Here is a 15,000-nt window from a genome sequence, read left to right as displayed (position 1 = left end):
CTGAGAAGGAGAAGAGGTAGAAGAAGAAGGAGAAGAAAAAGAAGAAGAAGAAGAAGAAGAAGAAAAAGAAGAAGAAGCAGCTTTCCGAGCACACCATGCGCCTCCACACACAGCGTGTCTGAGGAAGGAGAGAACGGAGTCGGATCTTCTGCTTCGTGTTCCTCTGACTTCACTGCTGGGATGGTAAGCACATTCAAATGCTACTGAATAACGTGACACCATCCGCAGAGATCCGTGTCGAGTTTGCGCTGTTTAGGAGAGCTGTGTGATTCCAGATGGATCAGTGAAGTCGAGTCTCTGCTGATGGGATGGTCATTAATAGTGTGATTCACTGGTTTCTGGGAAAACAGACTCTGCTTTATTGAACCCAGGGTTTGAGTTTTGGCCCTTTAAGGTCTCCAGATCCTCTAGAATCCCCAGACAGATGCACCACACCCTGCTGGACTCTGCTGGACTCTGCTGGACTGGACGAGTCTGGACATTCACACTGATGAGATTCCCAGCTGATTCAGCATCTGCTGCTCTGGATTCACATCACAAACTCTGAAACCTGTCTGCACTGTAAATAAACACATTAAACATAAAAACACCGAGCTCACTCCACCAGCTCACAGCTTTTCTTTTCTTTTCTTTTCTTTTCTTTTCTTTTCTTTTCTTTTCTTTTCTTTTCTTTTCTTTTCTTTTCTTTTTCCAAGAAACAAAGAAAAAAAAATTAAAGAAAAATATATATTCTTTAATATATAATGTTATTTTGTTATAAATTATGTTATATGTTTATTGTTTATAATTTCCAAATGTTTACATAGTGTAAAATATTTCCCTTTTTTCTTTCTTTTCTTTTTTAAAATTTCATTTTATTGTATTATATGTAACTTCCATAATAACCTTTTTAACCTTCAGGGAAACAATTTAGAATTTCAAAGTTGAAGTATTTTAAAAACCTCTTTGTGCCAAACTCAAATAATTCCCAAAAAATCTTTATGATTTATTTTTATATACTAGTACTACTACTACTACTAATAGTAGTAGTAGTAGTAGTAGTAGTAGTAGTAGTTGTAGTAGTAGTAGTAGTTGTTGTTGTTATTATTATTTTTGTTGTTGTTGGATTGTGTGCTAGGTCTATATGTTATGTGTGTCTGATTGTTTGATTGCTGGCTGTGTTATTCAAGTCCAAGACAAATTGACCAAAAATGTGACATTCTATTCTATTCTATTCTATTATATTCTATTCTATTCTATTCTATTCTATTCTATTATATTCTATTCTATTCTATTCTATTCTATTCTACTCTACTATACTCTACTCTATTATATTAATTTTATCATACTTAAGTTGAAAGCAAACAGATGAATCTAGTATAAGCTTCTCTGTAGTGTATCAGTCTTGTGTCCGTCTTGCATTGAGTCTGTATTTCCCCTCTCAGATTTGACCGCTGTGTTTCTACAGAGCTGTGTTTAACAGTAATCACGTAGTAGTAGGATATTATACATTTAGTACCTGCCGGCTAAACAGTGGCCTGATTCAGTGAGGTGAGTAATAACACAGGTGTTTGTTTGAGAAGAGAGAGACCGGCGGGGAAGATAAATGTGCTTGTTTAAACTTGAGCCTCAGTGCTGAACGTGTGAATAGATGCTGCAGGAATTAATGGATTATACAGCATTAAAGACTCAATGAGCCAAGGCCCGGGGAGAAGATTACTGTAGTTTTTCTGCAGAAAGTACTGGGTGTTCAAGCAAAGCAGCCAGTGATTTATTTTTTTGACTCTAGTGTTGATCATAGATTATGCTTACATGCATATTCTGTTTGTTTGACTCGTACTCAGCAGATTGAGCTGAATGTGTGAAACCACAGAGACATTTAGAGGAATTGTTCAGCCAAAAATACAAATTTGCTGAAAATGCACTCATCCTCAGGTCATCTGAGATCAGGATGAGTGTGTTTCTTCATCAGGTTTGTAGAAATGTAGCACTGCATCAGTGTCTCATCAATGGATGCTCTGAGTGAATGGGTGCCGTCAGAATGAGAGTCCCAAACAGCTGATAAAAACATCACAATATCCCACAAGTAATCCACAGCACTCCAGTCCATCAGTTAACATCTGGAGAAGACAAAAGATGAAACAACTCCAGCATTAAGACGCTTTTAAACTCAAATACATAGAGTCTATAATCCATAATAACAACCCTTCCTCCAGTGAAAAAGTGTTCTGGTGTGAATCAGGAGAGAGATCTGCACAGATCAAGCAGCGTTTAAACAGCTCTAAACAAATATGTGTCTGGATTTTGATGTGAGAGACAACAGGAGATTGCACTTTTTCACTGGAGGAAGTTTTATTATGGATTATAGACTCTATGTATTTGAGTTAAAAGCGTCTTAATGCTGGATGTGTGTTTCATCTTTTGTCTTCTCCAGATGTTCACTGATGGACTGGAGTGCTGTGGATTACTTGTGGATTATTGTGATGTTTTTATCATCTGTTTGGACTCTCGTTCTGACGGCACCCATTCACTGCAGAGCATCCATTGCTGAGACACTGATGCAATGCTACATTTCTACAAACCTGATGAAGAAACAAACTCATCCTGATCTCTGATGAACATTTTTATTTTTGGGTGAACTATCCCTTTAAGTCTAGATGAAGTTTTTCAGCAGCACTGCGTTGAAAGTCACTGACAAAGTGATCGAGTCCAACAAAAACAGTCTGAGGCTTTCAGAGAATCCAGAAGGAAGGACTGAGTGACTATTAGATCTCAGACTGCTTGAAGTTCATGCAGACAGTTCCTGTGATCTATAAAGTGTGCCGTTTAATCACGCTGTGCTTTTATGCATGTGGAAAGAATTACAAAGTTGTTCAAGCCTGACTAGTTGTTTTGAACTTTGTCTTAAAGGAAAGTTGATTTGGTCTGAGTTTCTGAAGAGAGTAGCAGTGCTGTTGTCTGACCGCGTGTTTTGTGCTGAGTGCAGGGTTTGGCCTCAGAAAGCGGTCTGATTATGACTAAAGCATAGTGCAGGGCTGACGTCGTCTCATATTACTGAACGCTGAGCTGCTGGAAGAGTTTAGTCAGAGCTCACATGAGTCTGACCTGTTCACTGAGCAGCCACTCGCTGCTGCTTCCTGCTCTTTATGTGCTCTAGATATACATCTTTTGTAACATTGGAAATGTGTCTACTGGCACTTTTGATCAATTTAATGTATCCTTGATGAATAAAAGTATTAATTACCTTCAAAAAAATCTTAGTGACCCCAAACTTTTGAACTGTATAAAGCAGGACAAGTTCACAGACGTCCCATTACAATAAGAAACATGTCGTCTCAGGAAAGAAAACAATACAAGACGTGGTCTTTCAGAGGCTTGACTTCACTTTTTCCAGAGAAAAGAAGGAAAGGAAGAGGAAGTGAGAAAAGGATGTAGAAATTGTGACCAGGCTTAACAGGATGCGCACAAATGTAAAATTAGTAAAGTAACATCCTGGTCATCAACCAAGTGACCACATAAGCCATGCATTACAGTAGAAAACTACGTGAATTCTATTGCAGTTCAGTAAATGTGAAAATATTGGTCTACTTTTAGTCGGCTAAATGTAGCAGAAGCATAACAGACTTTATAGGATTTAAAACGGCATGATTTTTGCTGAACTGAATTCGCTTTATTTTTATTCCAGGTGTGAACAGATCCAGGAGTCACTGTTTGATATAATAACAACAATAGCAATGTTTTACCTAATTAATATTAGCAACTAGAGATGTATTGCTGACTGGCAATTTTTAGTATGCACTTGAAGTTAAATGCATTTGTCACTAACTGAAAGTGAATTTAACTGTAGAATAGAGTTGAATAAATAACCGAAATCATAGAACAAAATCTTGTTTAAATCAATCATAGATTCTTCCGCACATGTATTGGTGCATTAAATCCAGTGACAAATCACATAAGAAAACTTGTGTGAACTGTTCGGTAATGATGCTGGAAATTCAGCTTTGATCACAGAAATCAATTACAGTTTAACAGATACTCACATAGAAACGATTTATTTTAAATTTTAATAATATTTCACAATATTAGTGGTTTTATTGTTTATTTGATCAATAAAAAAAAAAAAGATTGAACATAAAACTTACAGATGTCAAACTTTAATAATAATAATAATAATAATAATAATAATAATAATAATAATAATAATAAATTGACCTCAGTGTGTACAGGCAGAAGGTTTTATCTCTGGTTCACTCAATGTCACTAAAAGGTGTGCCACAGGGGTCAGTCCTTGGACCACTCAATAATATTGATCATAATGTTCAAAATGTAAATTTTCATTATTACGCTGATGATACAGTTATATATAGTTTAGCAACCACACCCAGTCTGGCTCTCTCTCAATTACAGCTTGCATTTGATATTGTTCAGCATAACTTATTTGAATTGAAACTAGTTTTAGTTGATAAAACAAAATTCATGTTGTTTTCTAAATCAAAATTAATCCCCCATAATAATCTTCTGCCTGTTACTACGTCCCAAGGTTCAGAAATTGAGTTTGTGTCTCAGTATAGGTAACTGGGGATTTAATTGATGACGCTCTCTCCTTCGGTCCTCATGTTCAGCAACTGGTGAAAAGATTGAAAGTGAAATTGGGTTTTTTTTTTAGTTTAGAATCATGTCTTTTCTTTGATTTGAAAAAGAGGCTTGTTGCAGCCACTTTTATGTCTGTACTGGACTACGGTGATGTTATATATACAGTATGCATGCATCTTCACAGTGTTTACATGCTTTAGACAATGTTTATCATGGTGCACTGAGGTTCATAACAAATCTTAAAACCCTCACTCATCATTGTGTGTTGTATGCTCGTGTTGGCTGGTCTGCGTTGTCCATCCGAAGACAAAAACACTGGCATGTTTTAATTTATAAATCTATCCTGGGTTTACTTACTTCCTATCTTTGTACACGCATCTGTAAAAAGTATGCTTGTAGCTATAGCCTCCGGTCACAGGATATATTTTACTGTCTGTTCCAGTGGTGCGTACTGAATTAGGGAAAAAGACATTTAAATTTGCTGCTCCCTCTGCCTGGAATTGTTTGCAAAGTACATTGAAACTGAGGGAACTGGTTTCGTTGGACACTTTTAAAGTAGTTTTAAATGATTTGGAGAATGAAACATCTGGTTGCAGATGTTTTAGCTAGTTATGTATTGATATTGAAATTTGCTGGATTTGCTTGTGTGTGTATATGTGTATGTGTTGTTGGATGTTATTTGTTACACTCAAACGTGCTGTGTCTGTCAGTCTTGGCCAGGACGCTCTTGTAAAAGAGATTCTTAATCTCAATGTGCTTCTATAAAATAAAGGTTATAATAATAATAATAATAATAATCACCATCATCAATATAATTATTATTATTTTTTATCATCAGTGTAAAAATGTAAGATAAAATACAAACATAAATAAAATAAGAAATGTTGGAATGAAAAAATAAATTTGGAAATATATAAATATGTAAATACATAAATATGGCAATATATACATTTTAATAAATAACTAAATATATAAATAAATGAAATAATAAAGTTAAAATAATTTAAAAACAAAGTTAAAAATAAATACAGAAATGAATGATTAAAGGGAAAAAGAAGGATATAAAAATAAATTTTGGACTAAATTTAATTTAAAAAGCATTTGTTTTATTATTAAATCATATTTATTGATTTTTTTCATGAACTTTACTCCTGTCATAGCACCTTTTGCAGTAATGTTGAGAATGTATTAGTGTTGCACTAATATGAATTGAATTGTACATTTTAACAAGTAGTGCGGCGTGAAATCAAGTTTGTATTCATACACTTTCATGAAGTTTGTGGCCTAAATCAGTATTTGATTCCTTTAGAAGCTTGTTTTGAGATCACATATACAGTATTTGAACACTTAGATTGTCTGTGTGTTCACCGCACTGGAAAGGTCAAAACCCGGCCATCAATCATGAAACACTGACCCTTTTAAGATGATGAATTTCGGAGCAGCCAAACCTGGTGTGTGTGTGTGTGTGTGTGTGTGTGTGTGTTTATATGGTTTAGATATAAGCCCTGTGTGTTTTCAGTCTTCCTCTCCATTGTGTGTACTCAGCTCCAGGGGTTAATCCGTCTTTCTCTCTCTCTGATTTTGTTTTTTTTTCCCCGCAGTGCTGTGATTGAAGGATCTGCCCTGCTGTTACACACACACTCACGTCAATCGTCGTGGGATCTCACACATACACACACACACACTCGTCTCAGCATGCTGGCTCTCCTGTTGTGTGCTCTGCTGGCTCTTCACGCTGACGGTGGGTGATCTTCTGCTCCCTACATGCTACAAAGATCACAACCTGTTAACCTGAACCACACAACAAACAAACAAACAAAGATAGAAATTAATAAACAGGCCAGGGCTACAAAATCAGGGGAAACTGCACACACACACACACACACACACACACACACACACACACACACACACACACACACACACACACACACACACACACACACACACACACACACACACACACACACACACACACACACACACACACACACACACAAACACACAAGAATTCTATATATTTTTAAGAAATTATACAGTCTAAGAACCAAATACTTAGACTACTTCAGTCTGTGTGCATTGTATTTATTTAATACAAGAGTTTGACAATTTGGTTTTTTTTTCTGTGTTAATTGAATTTATTTATATTATTCTAATTTATTAAGAAGCACCTGTATATACAATTTGTTTTTGTGATATATATATATATATATATATATATATATATATATATATATATATATATATATATATATATATATATAAATTATATTTTCATAATTTTTTAAAGTGTGGATTAAGTGTCCAGTTTAAAAACATGTAAAGTGTGTACAGTCTGTACTTAACTCTTTCCCTGCCAGCATTTTAAAAAAAGTTGCCAGCCACTGCCAGCGATTTTTATGATTTTATACTGGAGGCCATTATAATTTGATGGCCTCCAGTATAATTTGCTGTATGAATATTTGAATATGCAATAAACCAAAATAAAGATCAAAGCCTCTACTTTTAAACAAAAAAAAATCTGTTTTATTCTAGCTTAAAGCATTCTTTTTTATTTATTTATTTATTTATTTATTTTTATCAACACTCGAACATACAGGTGCTGGTCATATAATTAGAATATCATCAAAAAGTTGATTTATTTCACTAATTCCATTCAAAAGGTGAAACTTGTATATTATATTCATTCATTACACACAGACTGATATATTTCAAATGTTTATTTCTTTTAAATTTTGATGATTTATAACTGACAACTAAGGAAAATCCCAAATTCAGTATCTCAGAAAATTAGAATATTACTTAAGACCAATACAAAGAAAGGATTTTTAGAAATCTTGGCCAACTGAAAAGTATGAACATGAAAAGTGTGAGCATGTACAGCACTCAATACTTAGTTGGGGCTCCTTTTGCCTGAATTACTGCATTTTTATGAAACCTGTAGGTAGGTTTCATAACAATGCATAGTTTTGAGCAAAAAGGTGAGAAAATCACATTATTATCAAAAACTACATCTGGATAATATTCAGTACGATTATCAAAGCATAAATCCAGTAAATCACTTCCATCAACACCTCCAAAGCTTGCACAGACATATACCACTTCCTGAATCATCATTTTACTCCGTAACATTATGCAGTTTTCATTTATATGCTGTCTATTGCTGATGATCGCATTATTTTTAATATGCATCTGTTTACATAAGAGATCGCTTGTTTCTCCGTCCTGTTCACGTGTGTTTTTGCTCGGGAGGTTTCGTACTCGTTCAGAAGATGTGTAATAGCGGCCCCGAGTGTATAACAGTGAAAACACGGAAAGCAGTAGAAACTCATCTTGCGCTTGGAAGCGTTTTCTTCTAAAAGACGAGATACATCGTCAATGGCAGGGCGAGAGTTAATAACAGAACAACAACAACAAAAAAGCAGATAAATAATAAGGAAAAGTGATCCTCATTGAGCTCAGAGTGACTTTATTAAATTAGAAACTACTACAGTGGTGCAGTTTCATTAGATTACATGCATCTAAAATCATGACATGTTCTGAAATATCAAAGTTGGCACTGACAAAATGCAAGAATGTGTCTGTGAAATTTGGTTTTACAGACACTCAGCGTGAAAAACGATTTTATCCTTTCCCATTAAAAGTCGATCAGAGGCTTATATGGCATATCCTTGGTTAAATTTGCATAATGCATAAAGGGATTCTTGCATGAATATTATAAGACAGAATCCAAAATGAGCTCTTTAATTGATTAATACATGCTTCTCTGCAGGTAAAACTGTCTCTCCAGACGTTATACTAATGCAAAGACTATTTACAGCGGCGTAAAATGGTGGAGGTCAGAAAGAAATGTGCTGAGGAACATGAAAAAAAAAACAAGTCTGTGGTTTTTACGGTTATTCCTTGAAGAGAGAAAAGAGTGAGGAAGCCAGAAGAAAGGTTTTCCCCTCTGACTCAGATGCTGTGGCTCAGTTTTGCTGTTTGGGCTTGTGTTGTGTTCGTCTGCGGATGAAAACCAGCGCTCGGGTGTGGCGTGTTGAACTTAAACCACAGTTATGACTGTTTCACAGCTCACAGTTTAATCCCTGTTATAGAAGTGTGCTGGAACTGTGAGGGTTTTATTGCTGAGAGGTCCTCAAAATACATGAGGAGTGTCTAAAATACAATCTAAGAACTTTCTCAACTTTTACCTTTCAACTGAAGAGCGTAACTCAATATACGAGACATGAATTGGCTCCTAGGATGTATGAGCTCATATGCCTCCATGTTATCATTCCCAGTTTCTCAATTTGTCTGTATTTTGGACACATATATGGTACACTTGTTACAGCTTAGGGCCTGCAATTGGACAGTTGCTAATGTGGTTTCCCAAAGCAGCGTGTCCTGAGGAGACATAGACAGAGTTTTGCTGCATTACGCTGATCTTTGGGGAGAATCTGTGAATTTTGACATAAAATGTGTTAAACTGAAGTTATAAACTTTTACTAGGAATGTGGGCTGAACTCCTTACAAGTATTGCATAATAAATTGGTTTGACAGGATTCTTGAAGGAATTGTTCACCAAAAAATGAAAAATCTGCTCAGAATGTGCTCATCCTTAAGTCATCCAAGTTGTAGAGCAGTTTGTTTCTTGATCAGGTTTGTAGAACTGTAGCACTGCATCAGTGTCTCAGCAATGGATGCTCTGCAGTGAATGGGTGCCGTCAGAATGAGAGTCCAAACAGCTGATAAAAACATCACAATAATCCACAAGTAATCCACAGCACTCCAGTCCATCAGTGAACATCTGGAGAAGACAAAAGATGAAACACATCCAGCATTAAGATGTTTTTAACTCAAATACATAGAGTCTATACTCCATAATAACACTTCTTCCATTGAAAAAGTGTTCTGGTGTGAATCAGGAGAGAAATCTGCACAGATCAAGCTCTGTTTAAACAGCTCTAAACAAATATGTGTGTGGATTTTGATGTGAGAGACAACAGAAGATGCACTTTTTTGTGTTGTTGTTATGTTGTTGATGATTTTGGGTATTGTTGTGTTATTGATGCTGTTTTGGATGATGATGGTGTTAGTTGTGTATCAGTGTTGTTTGTTGATTTTGTTGCTGATGATGATGCTGTGAGGATGTTGTTTTCCCTGAGGCTGTTGTCTACACAAGGTTACACTGTTATTGACACGAGGCTGAATGAATACAGTGTTTTTGTTAATATTGTTTGTGTTGTGTTTGTTATTTTGGTGATGATGTTGTGTTCATTGGCCCTTCACCCAGTTTAGCTCCACACCTGAAACCGAGATGATCATTCATGCTGTGCATCTCTAAAAGAGAAAGAGATGCTTCATAACCTCACACTTCACTGCTCGGCCGATAATACCGGTTTTCTCCATGAGCTCATATTATTCTTTTTTGTAGTCTGTGTAGTTTTTTAAAACCTAAAACTTGAACTGTGTTCTTCGGCTGATGTCTCTTTCAGCGAATGTAAATCTAGTTGTTTCTCCACTTCATTTCTCATTTTGTATAACTGTCAGTCTCCATCTCTTCATGCACACAGCCTGTAAACACACACTGGTGATTTTCTGCCTTCTGTAGCTCTGTCAGAGTAGTTAATTTTTCAATTAATAAAAAAATGATTATTAAAACAATTAATTGTCGATAAATTCACTGATTAATCAGTAGACTTTGATTATTCAGCTTTTGCAATTAAAATGCTGAGTTATACACGTTTTAACAAATAAATAAAGGCTTTCAGCTTATGAAAATCATATTATGTAATTACAATTATTGTACAATTAATATATACAAATAAATATATTTGACACACGAAATGAGATGACAGACAGAGAAACTCTCTCCTATTCATCATTTAATTAGCTGCATGAAAAAGTAACTGAAAAGCTGCCGAACAGCTCATTTTGTAAGTCATATGGATGAGAAACAAAATAAAGGTAAACGATAAGACGCTTTATTTTTAGATAAACTATTTTATTCACAACCTAATCTCTCTTAAAATACCTTATAGGGTTATGATAATCAAAACAGTTATGAGCTAGAATAAGCTTTGATCTCTTTAGTGAAATATTTTATTTCCCACTAATAAAAGCAACAGTAAAGTGTTTTCCCACGTTGTTAAATGTTTTTGTTAGTAATTATTTGTATGTATCATTATTTGTATTTGTCTCTGTAGATTTTGAATTTTTATTTCATAGGCTTTTATTACAGAGGTTAAGTGAAATGGCTCCAAATTGGTTCAATAATTATTTATCAGAAAGAACTCAGTGTGCCTCAAAAAAATGACAAAAGGTGCTCCTCAGGGTTCTATTTTAGCACCAGTTTTATTTTCTATATATATTAATGACCTTGGTCGTGGGATAACCTCAGCTAGAATTCATTTATATGCTGATGACACAATTATTTACACTGTAGCACATTCGGTGAATCAAGCCATAGAGCTCTTGCAAGAATCTTTTCAGTTACTGCAACTGTCATTGTCCAACTTAAAATTGGGTTTTAAACTAAAAAAACAAAACAAAATACATGCTTTTCACTCGTTGTTGTACTGAAACAGATTACCCTATTTCAACTTCACAAGGAGAATCTACTGAAAGAGTAAGTTGTTATAGATACTTGGGTATATGGTTGGATGACAAATTTGGATTTTATGTACATATTGAAAAACTTATTAAAAAAGGATTGTTTTTAATTTAGTTTTTTTTTTTTTTTTTATTGAAATGTTTTGCTTTTGAAGTGATAAAGAGAATTATACAAAGTTGTTTCCTCAGTGTTAGATTATGGTGATGTGATTTATATGCATGCAAGTTTATCTTCACTAAAAAGTTGGACTATGTATGCCATGCTGCTTTACGTTTTGTGACGAGTGCTTCTTCACGCACTTATCATTGTATATTGTATGAATTGGTGGGACGATCCTCTTTGTTTCAAAGAAGGAAAGTGCACATGCTGCTGTTTATCGCTAAGGCACTGTTAGGTAAATTACCAATTTATATCTGCAGTCTTTTATCCTTTTATACATTTAATTACAGCACTACATCTTCTGCTAAATTGCTTTTAAATGTTCCAAGAGTATATTCAGAGCTTGGCAGTTTCTCTTTTCTTTTCTCCCTCATTATGGAACGAGTTGCAGAGTGTTATTATGCTGGAAACAACCCCCTCTTTAAATTAAAAAAAAGAAAAAAGAAAAGAGTATATTTTTTGTTTTGTAGTTTAAAGGAAACTATGCTATGAGTAAATGCTTGTTGTTTTTTTTATTTATTTTTTTGTCACATATTTATTATCATGTGAATGTGAAGTTTTTTGTTTGCAAAATTTGCATCTCAACGGGACTATCCTGGTAAAATAAAGGATAAAAAAAAAAAAAAAAAAAATATCATTAGCTAGCTCCACACCGGAGAGCTGATTTATAACAGAAAATCAAGTTGTAATTCTAACTGAAAGTGACACTGACTCTGGTATTTCATGTTTAATACTATAAAGCTGCTTGATTTAAGGCTATCTATTGCCTAAAGTACTATATGAATAAACATGACGTGACTGGACTTTACTGGAGTACTGAACTGCAGAGCTCGTGCAAACATCCACATCTCTGCAACCAGATGCTTTCTTAACTGCTGCTGTCTCACCACTATCAGTTTTTGTTGTGTTTATTTTGTTATTCAGAGGAAAGCGCACAGCAGCTTCCGATTAGGCTGCATTTGCTGTGAAGTGCTGTGTCTTCTTCTCTTGAATTGCATCCAGGAGGGCTGAATTACAGTCTTGTGCTACAGCGCCAAATTGGTCAAACCGCGTTATTGCAGGCTCTTACATTAGGTCACGTGAGATCAAATGACTACTCGACAACAAGAATATTTGTCCACAATTTTATTGTCAACGTTGTCGATAATGTCGACTAATCATCTCAGCCCTATGCCAGAGCCTCATCTACATCAGCTGAGAGAGAGCTGGATATTTATGAAATGATATTTACACAGTGAATGTCATTATGATTTGACAATATCATCCTATCAGACCAATAAAGCCCTTTGAGCAGAACTTCATCTCTGAGAAAGAGAGGAGAACGGTGCGTTTGGAGATCATGTGACACGCTGAGATGTTATTATGTTTGGACAATATCAGAGCCATAAATCTCATTCACATAGAAATCAATCTCTCACATACAGAGAGGGAGATGATTCGATCGATGTGTGGTCCGGTGTTACCCATGATGCATTGTGATGCTAATGTCTCTGAGGTGATGCTCTAGCGCTCCGTCCGATACGTGGCCTTGCAAATGACGACTTCTGTAGGCAGCTGACAGTGAGAATTGAAAATCTAAAAGAGATTGTGAGTGTTCCGAGTTCATTTGGAGTTTTGTTCTGTGTTTTAGAGTGTGAGCGGTGTCTTTAGAACTGTATTGGGTGCTGTGAGCATCACTGATGCCTTAGATTGCGTTCCTTGTTGAGGAGAGGTGTGCAATTACCTTTTTCAGCCTGAGAGACAATAAAATTATTAGAAAATCTGAGCACCTACAACAGCCTAGCACCCACCCTAGCAACCACCTAGTACAGCCTAATAACCACCTGGAATACCCAAGCAAGTAAATAGCAACCACCCAGAACACCCTAAAGGCAATTGATCGCCCTAGCAACCATCAGAACACCCTAAAGACAATAGCAACCACCTAACAGCCACCACGAATACCATAGCAACCACCAGAACACCCTTAAGTCAATTGATCGCCTTAGCAGCCACCAGAACACCCTAAAGACAATCGAACACCCTAGCAACCACCTAACGACCACACAGAACACCCAGAATACCCTAAAGCACCCAAAACACCCTAGCAAGCAAAAAACATCCGGAAGGCCACATAAAACAACTGAAATACCCTAGCAACCATTCAGAACTCCCTAAAGACAATTGATCGCCCTAGCAACCATCAAAACACACTAAAGACAATAGCAACCACCTAACAACCACCATGAATCCCATAGCAACCACCAGAACACCCTTAAGTCAATTGATCGCCTTAGCAGCCACAAGAACTCCCTAAAGACAATTGAACACCTGAGCGACCACCTAACAACCACACAGAATACCCCAGCAACTGCAGAGCAACCACCTACAACACCCTCAAGACAATCGAACACCCTAGCAACCACCTAACGACCACACAGAACACCCAGAATACCCTAAAGCACCCAAAACACCCTAGCAAGCAAAAAAAAACATCCGGAAGACCACATAAAACAACTGAAATACCCTAGCAACCACTCAGAACTCCCTAGAAACCACCAGAACATCCTAAAATGCATGTAAAATATAGAAGCCACCCAGAACAAATGCCTTGGTCACCCTAGCAACTACACTGAACACCCAGAAATCTCAAAGCAACCCCACAGAATACCCTAGCAACCATATAGTAACTCAAAAAAAAAAAACAATCACCTAGAAACCACCCAAAACACCTTAGCAACCACCTAAATATCACACAGAAGACCTAGAAAGACCCTAAAATACCCTAACAACCACCTAACAACCATACAGAACATACTAGAAAGAATCTAACATATCCAAGCAACCACACAAAACCCCTGTTAAATGTCTTGATCACCCTAGCAACCATGTTGAACACCCAGCAACCTCATAGCAACCTCTCAGAATACCTCAGCAACCATATAGCTCAGTTTAACCACCTGAGCGCCTCTCATGACAGTCCTGCATCATGGTTTCAGTGAGTTTTGTGTAATCACATCTCTCAGTGTCTTCAGAGAGTCTGGTTTGTTGATTGTGTGAGGTTTCCTGCTGCTATGTTGTGCTTCTTTCACTGGAGGGCGATAGAGCCTCACTGCTGTGACTGAATACAGCCACTAATGAGCCGCACACTCTTCTGTTGTTGAGTGTTTGTGTGTGAGTGTGAGTGTGTGTGTGAGTGTGAGTGTGTTTGTGTGTGGGTGTGTGTCTGAGTTGTGTTTGTGTGTGTGTGTGTGTGTGTGTGTGTGCATGAGTTGTGTTTGTGTGTGTGTGTGTGTGCATGAGTTGTGTTTGTGTGTGTGGTGTGTTGAGTGTGTGTGGGGGGTGGGGGTGTTTGTGAGTGTGTGGGTGTGTGTTTGTATGTGTGTGTGTGTGTGTGTGTGTGTGCATGAGTTGTGTTTGTGTGTGTGTGTGTGTGTGTGTGTGTGTAAAGCTGCCGCTGGACTGATGGAGGTCTGATAGCGTCTCTTATCGAACTCTCTCAAATGAAGCTGCGTGTCTCTCTGCAGGTAGATATTGAGCTCTGTGTTTCTCTCTGATATTGAGCGCTGTTATTCCAGGCTTTGTCTGCTTGTAAGTGTGTGCATGTGCTCATTGGCCTTTGAGCTTCAGCAGGGCTGATATCGGTCTGAAGGGTTTGTTGTATTAGCAGAAGAGCAGCAGGACTCTCTGTTATTGAG

At 36.6% G+C, this 15,000-nt stretch overlaps 1 protein-coding gene across 1 annotated transcript in view; it reads left to right on the top strand.

The window, feature by feature from the left end:
• The window catches only part of LOC109095721 (CD276 antigen-like), a gene marked incomplete at its 3' end in the record, with an annotated part of 54,475 nt that overhangs the window by 39 nt on the left and 39,436 nt on the right, over positions 1–15,000 (top strand). The window contains exons 1-2 of the mRNA XM_042754519.1: positions 1–183; positions 6,174–6,313. The exon at positions 1–183 is cut by the window's left edge and continues 39 nt beyond it. Coding sequence (XP_042610453.1) covers positions 6,268–6,313 — 46 coding nt within the window. The remainder of the gene's footprint in view (positions 184–6,173; positions 6,314–15,000) is intronic.

This window comes from Cyprinus carpio, unplaced genomic scaffold (genome assembly GCF_018340385.1).
Source record: "Cyprinus carpio isolate SPL01 unplaced genomic scaffold, ASM1834038v1 S000006535, whole genome shotgun sequence".
NCBI classification, from domain to species: domain Eukaryota; kingdom Metazoa; phylum Chordata; class Actinopteri; order Cypriniformes; family Cyprinidae; genus Cyprinus; species Cyprinus carpio.
Note: the sequence above shows the minus strand (reverse complement) of the source record. Positions and strands in the feature narration are given on the sequence as shown.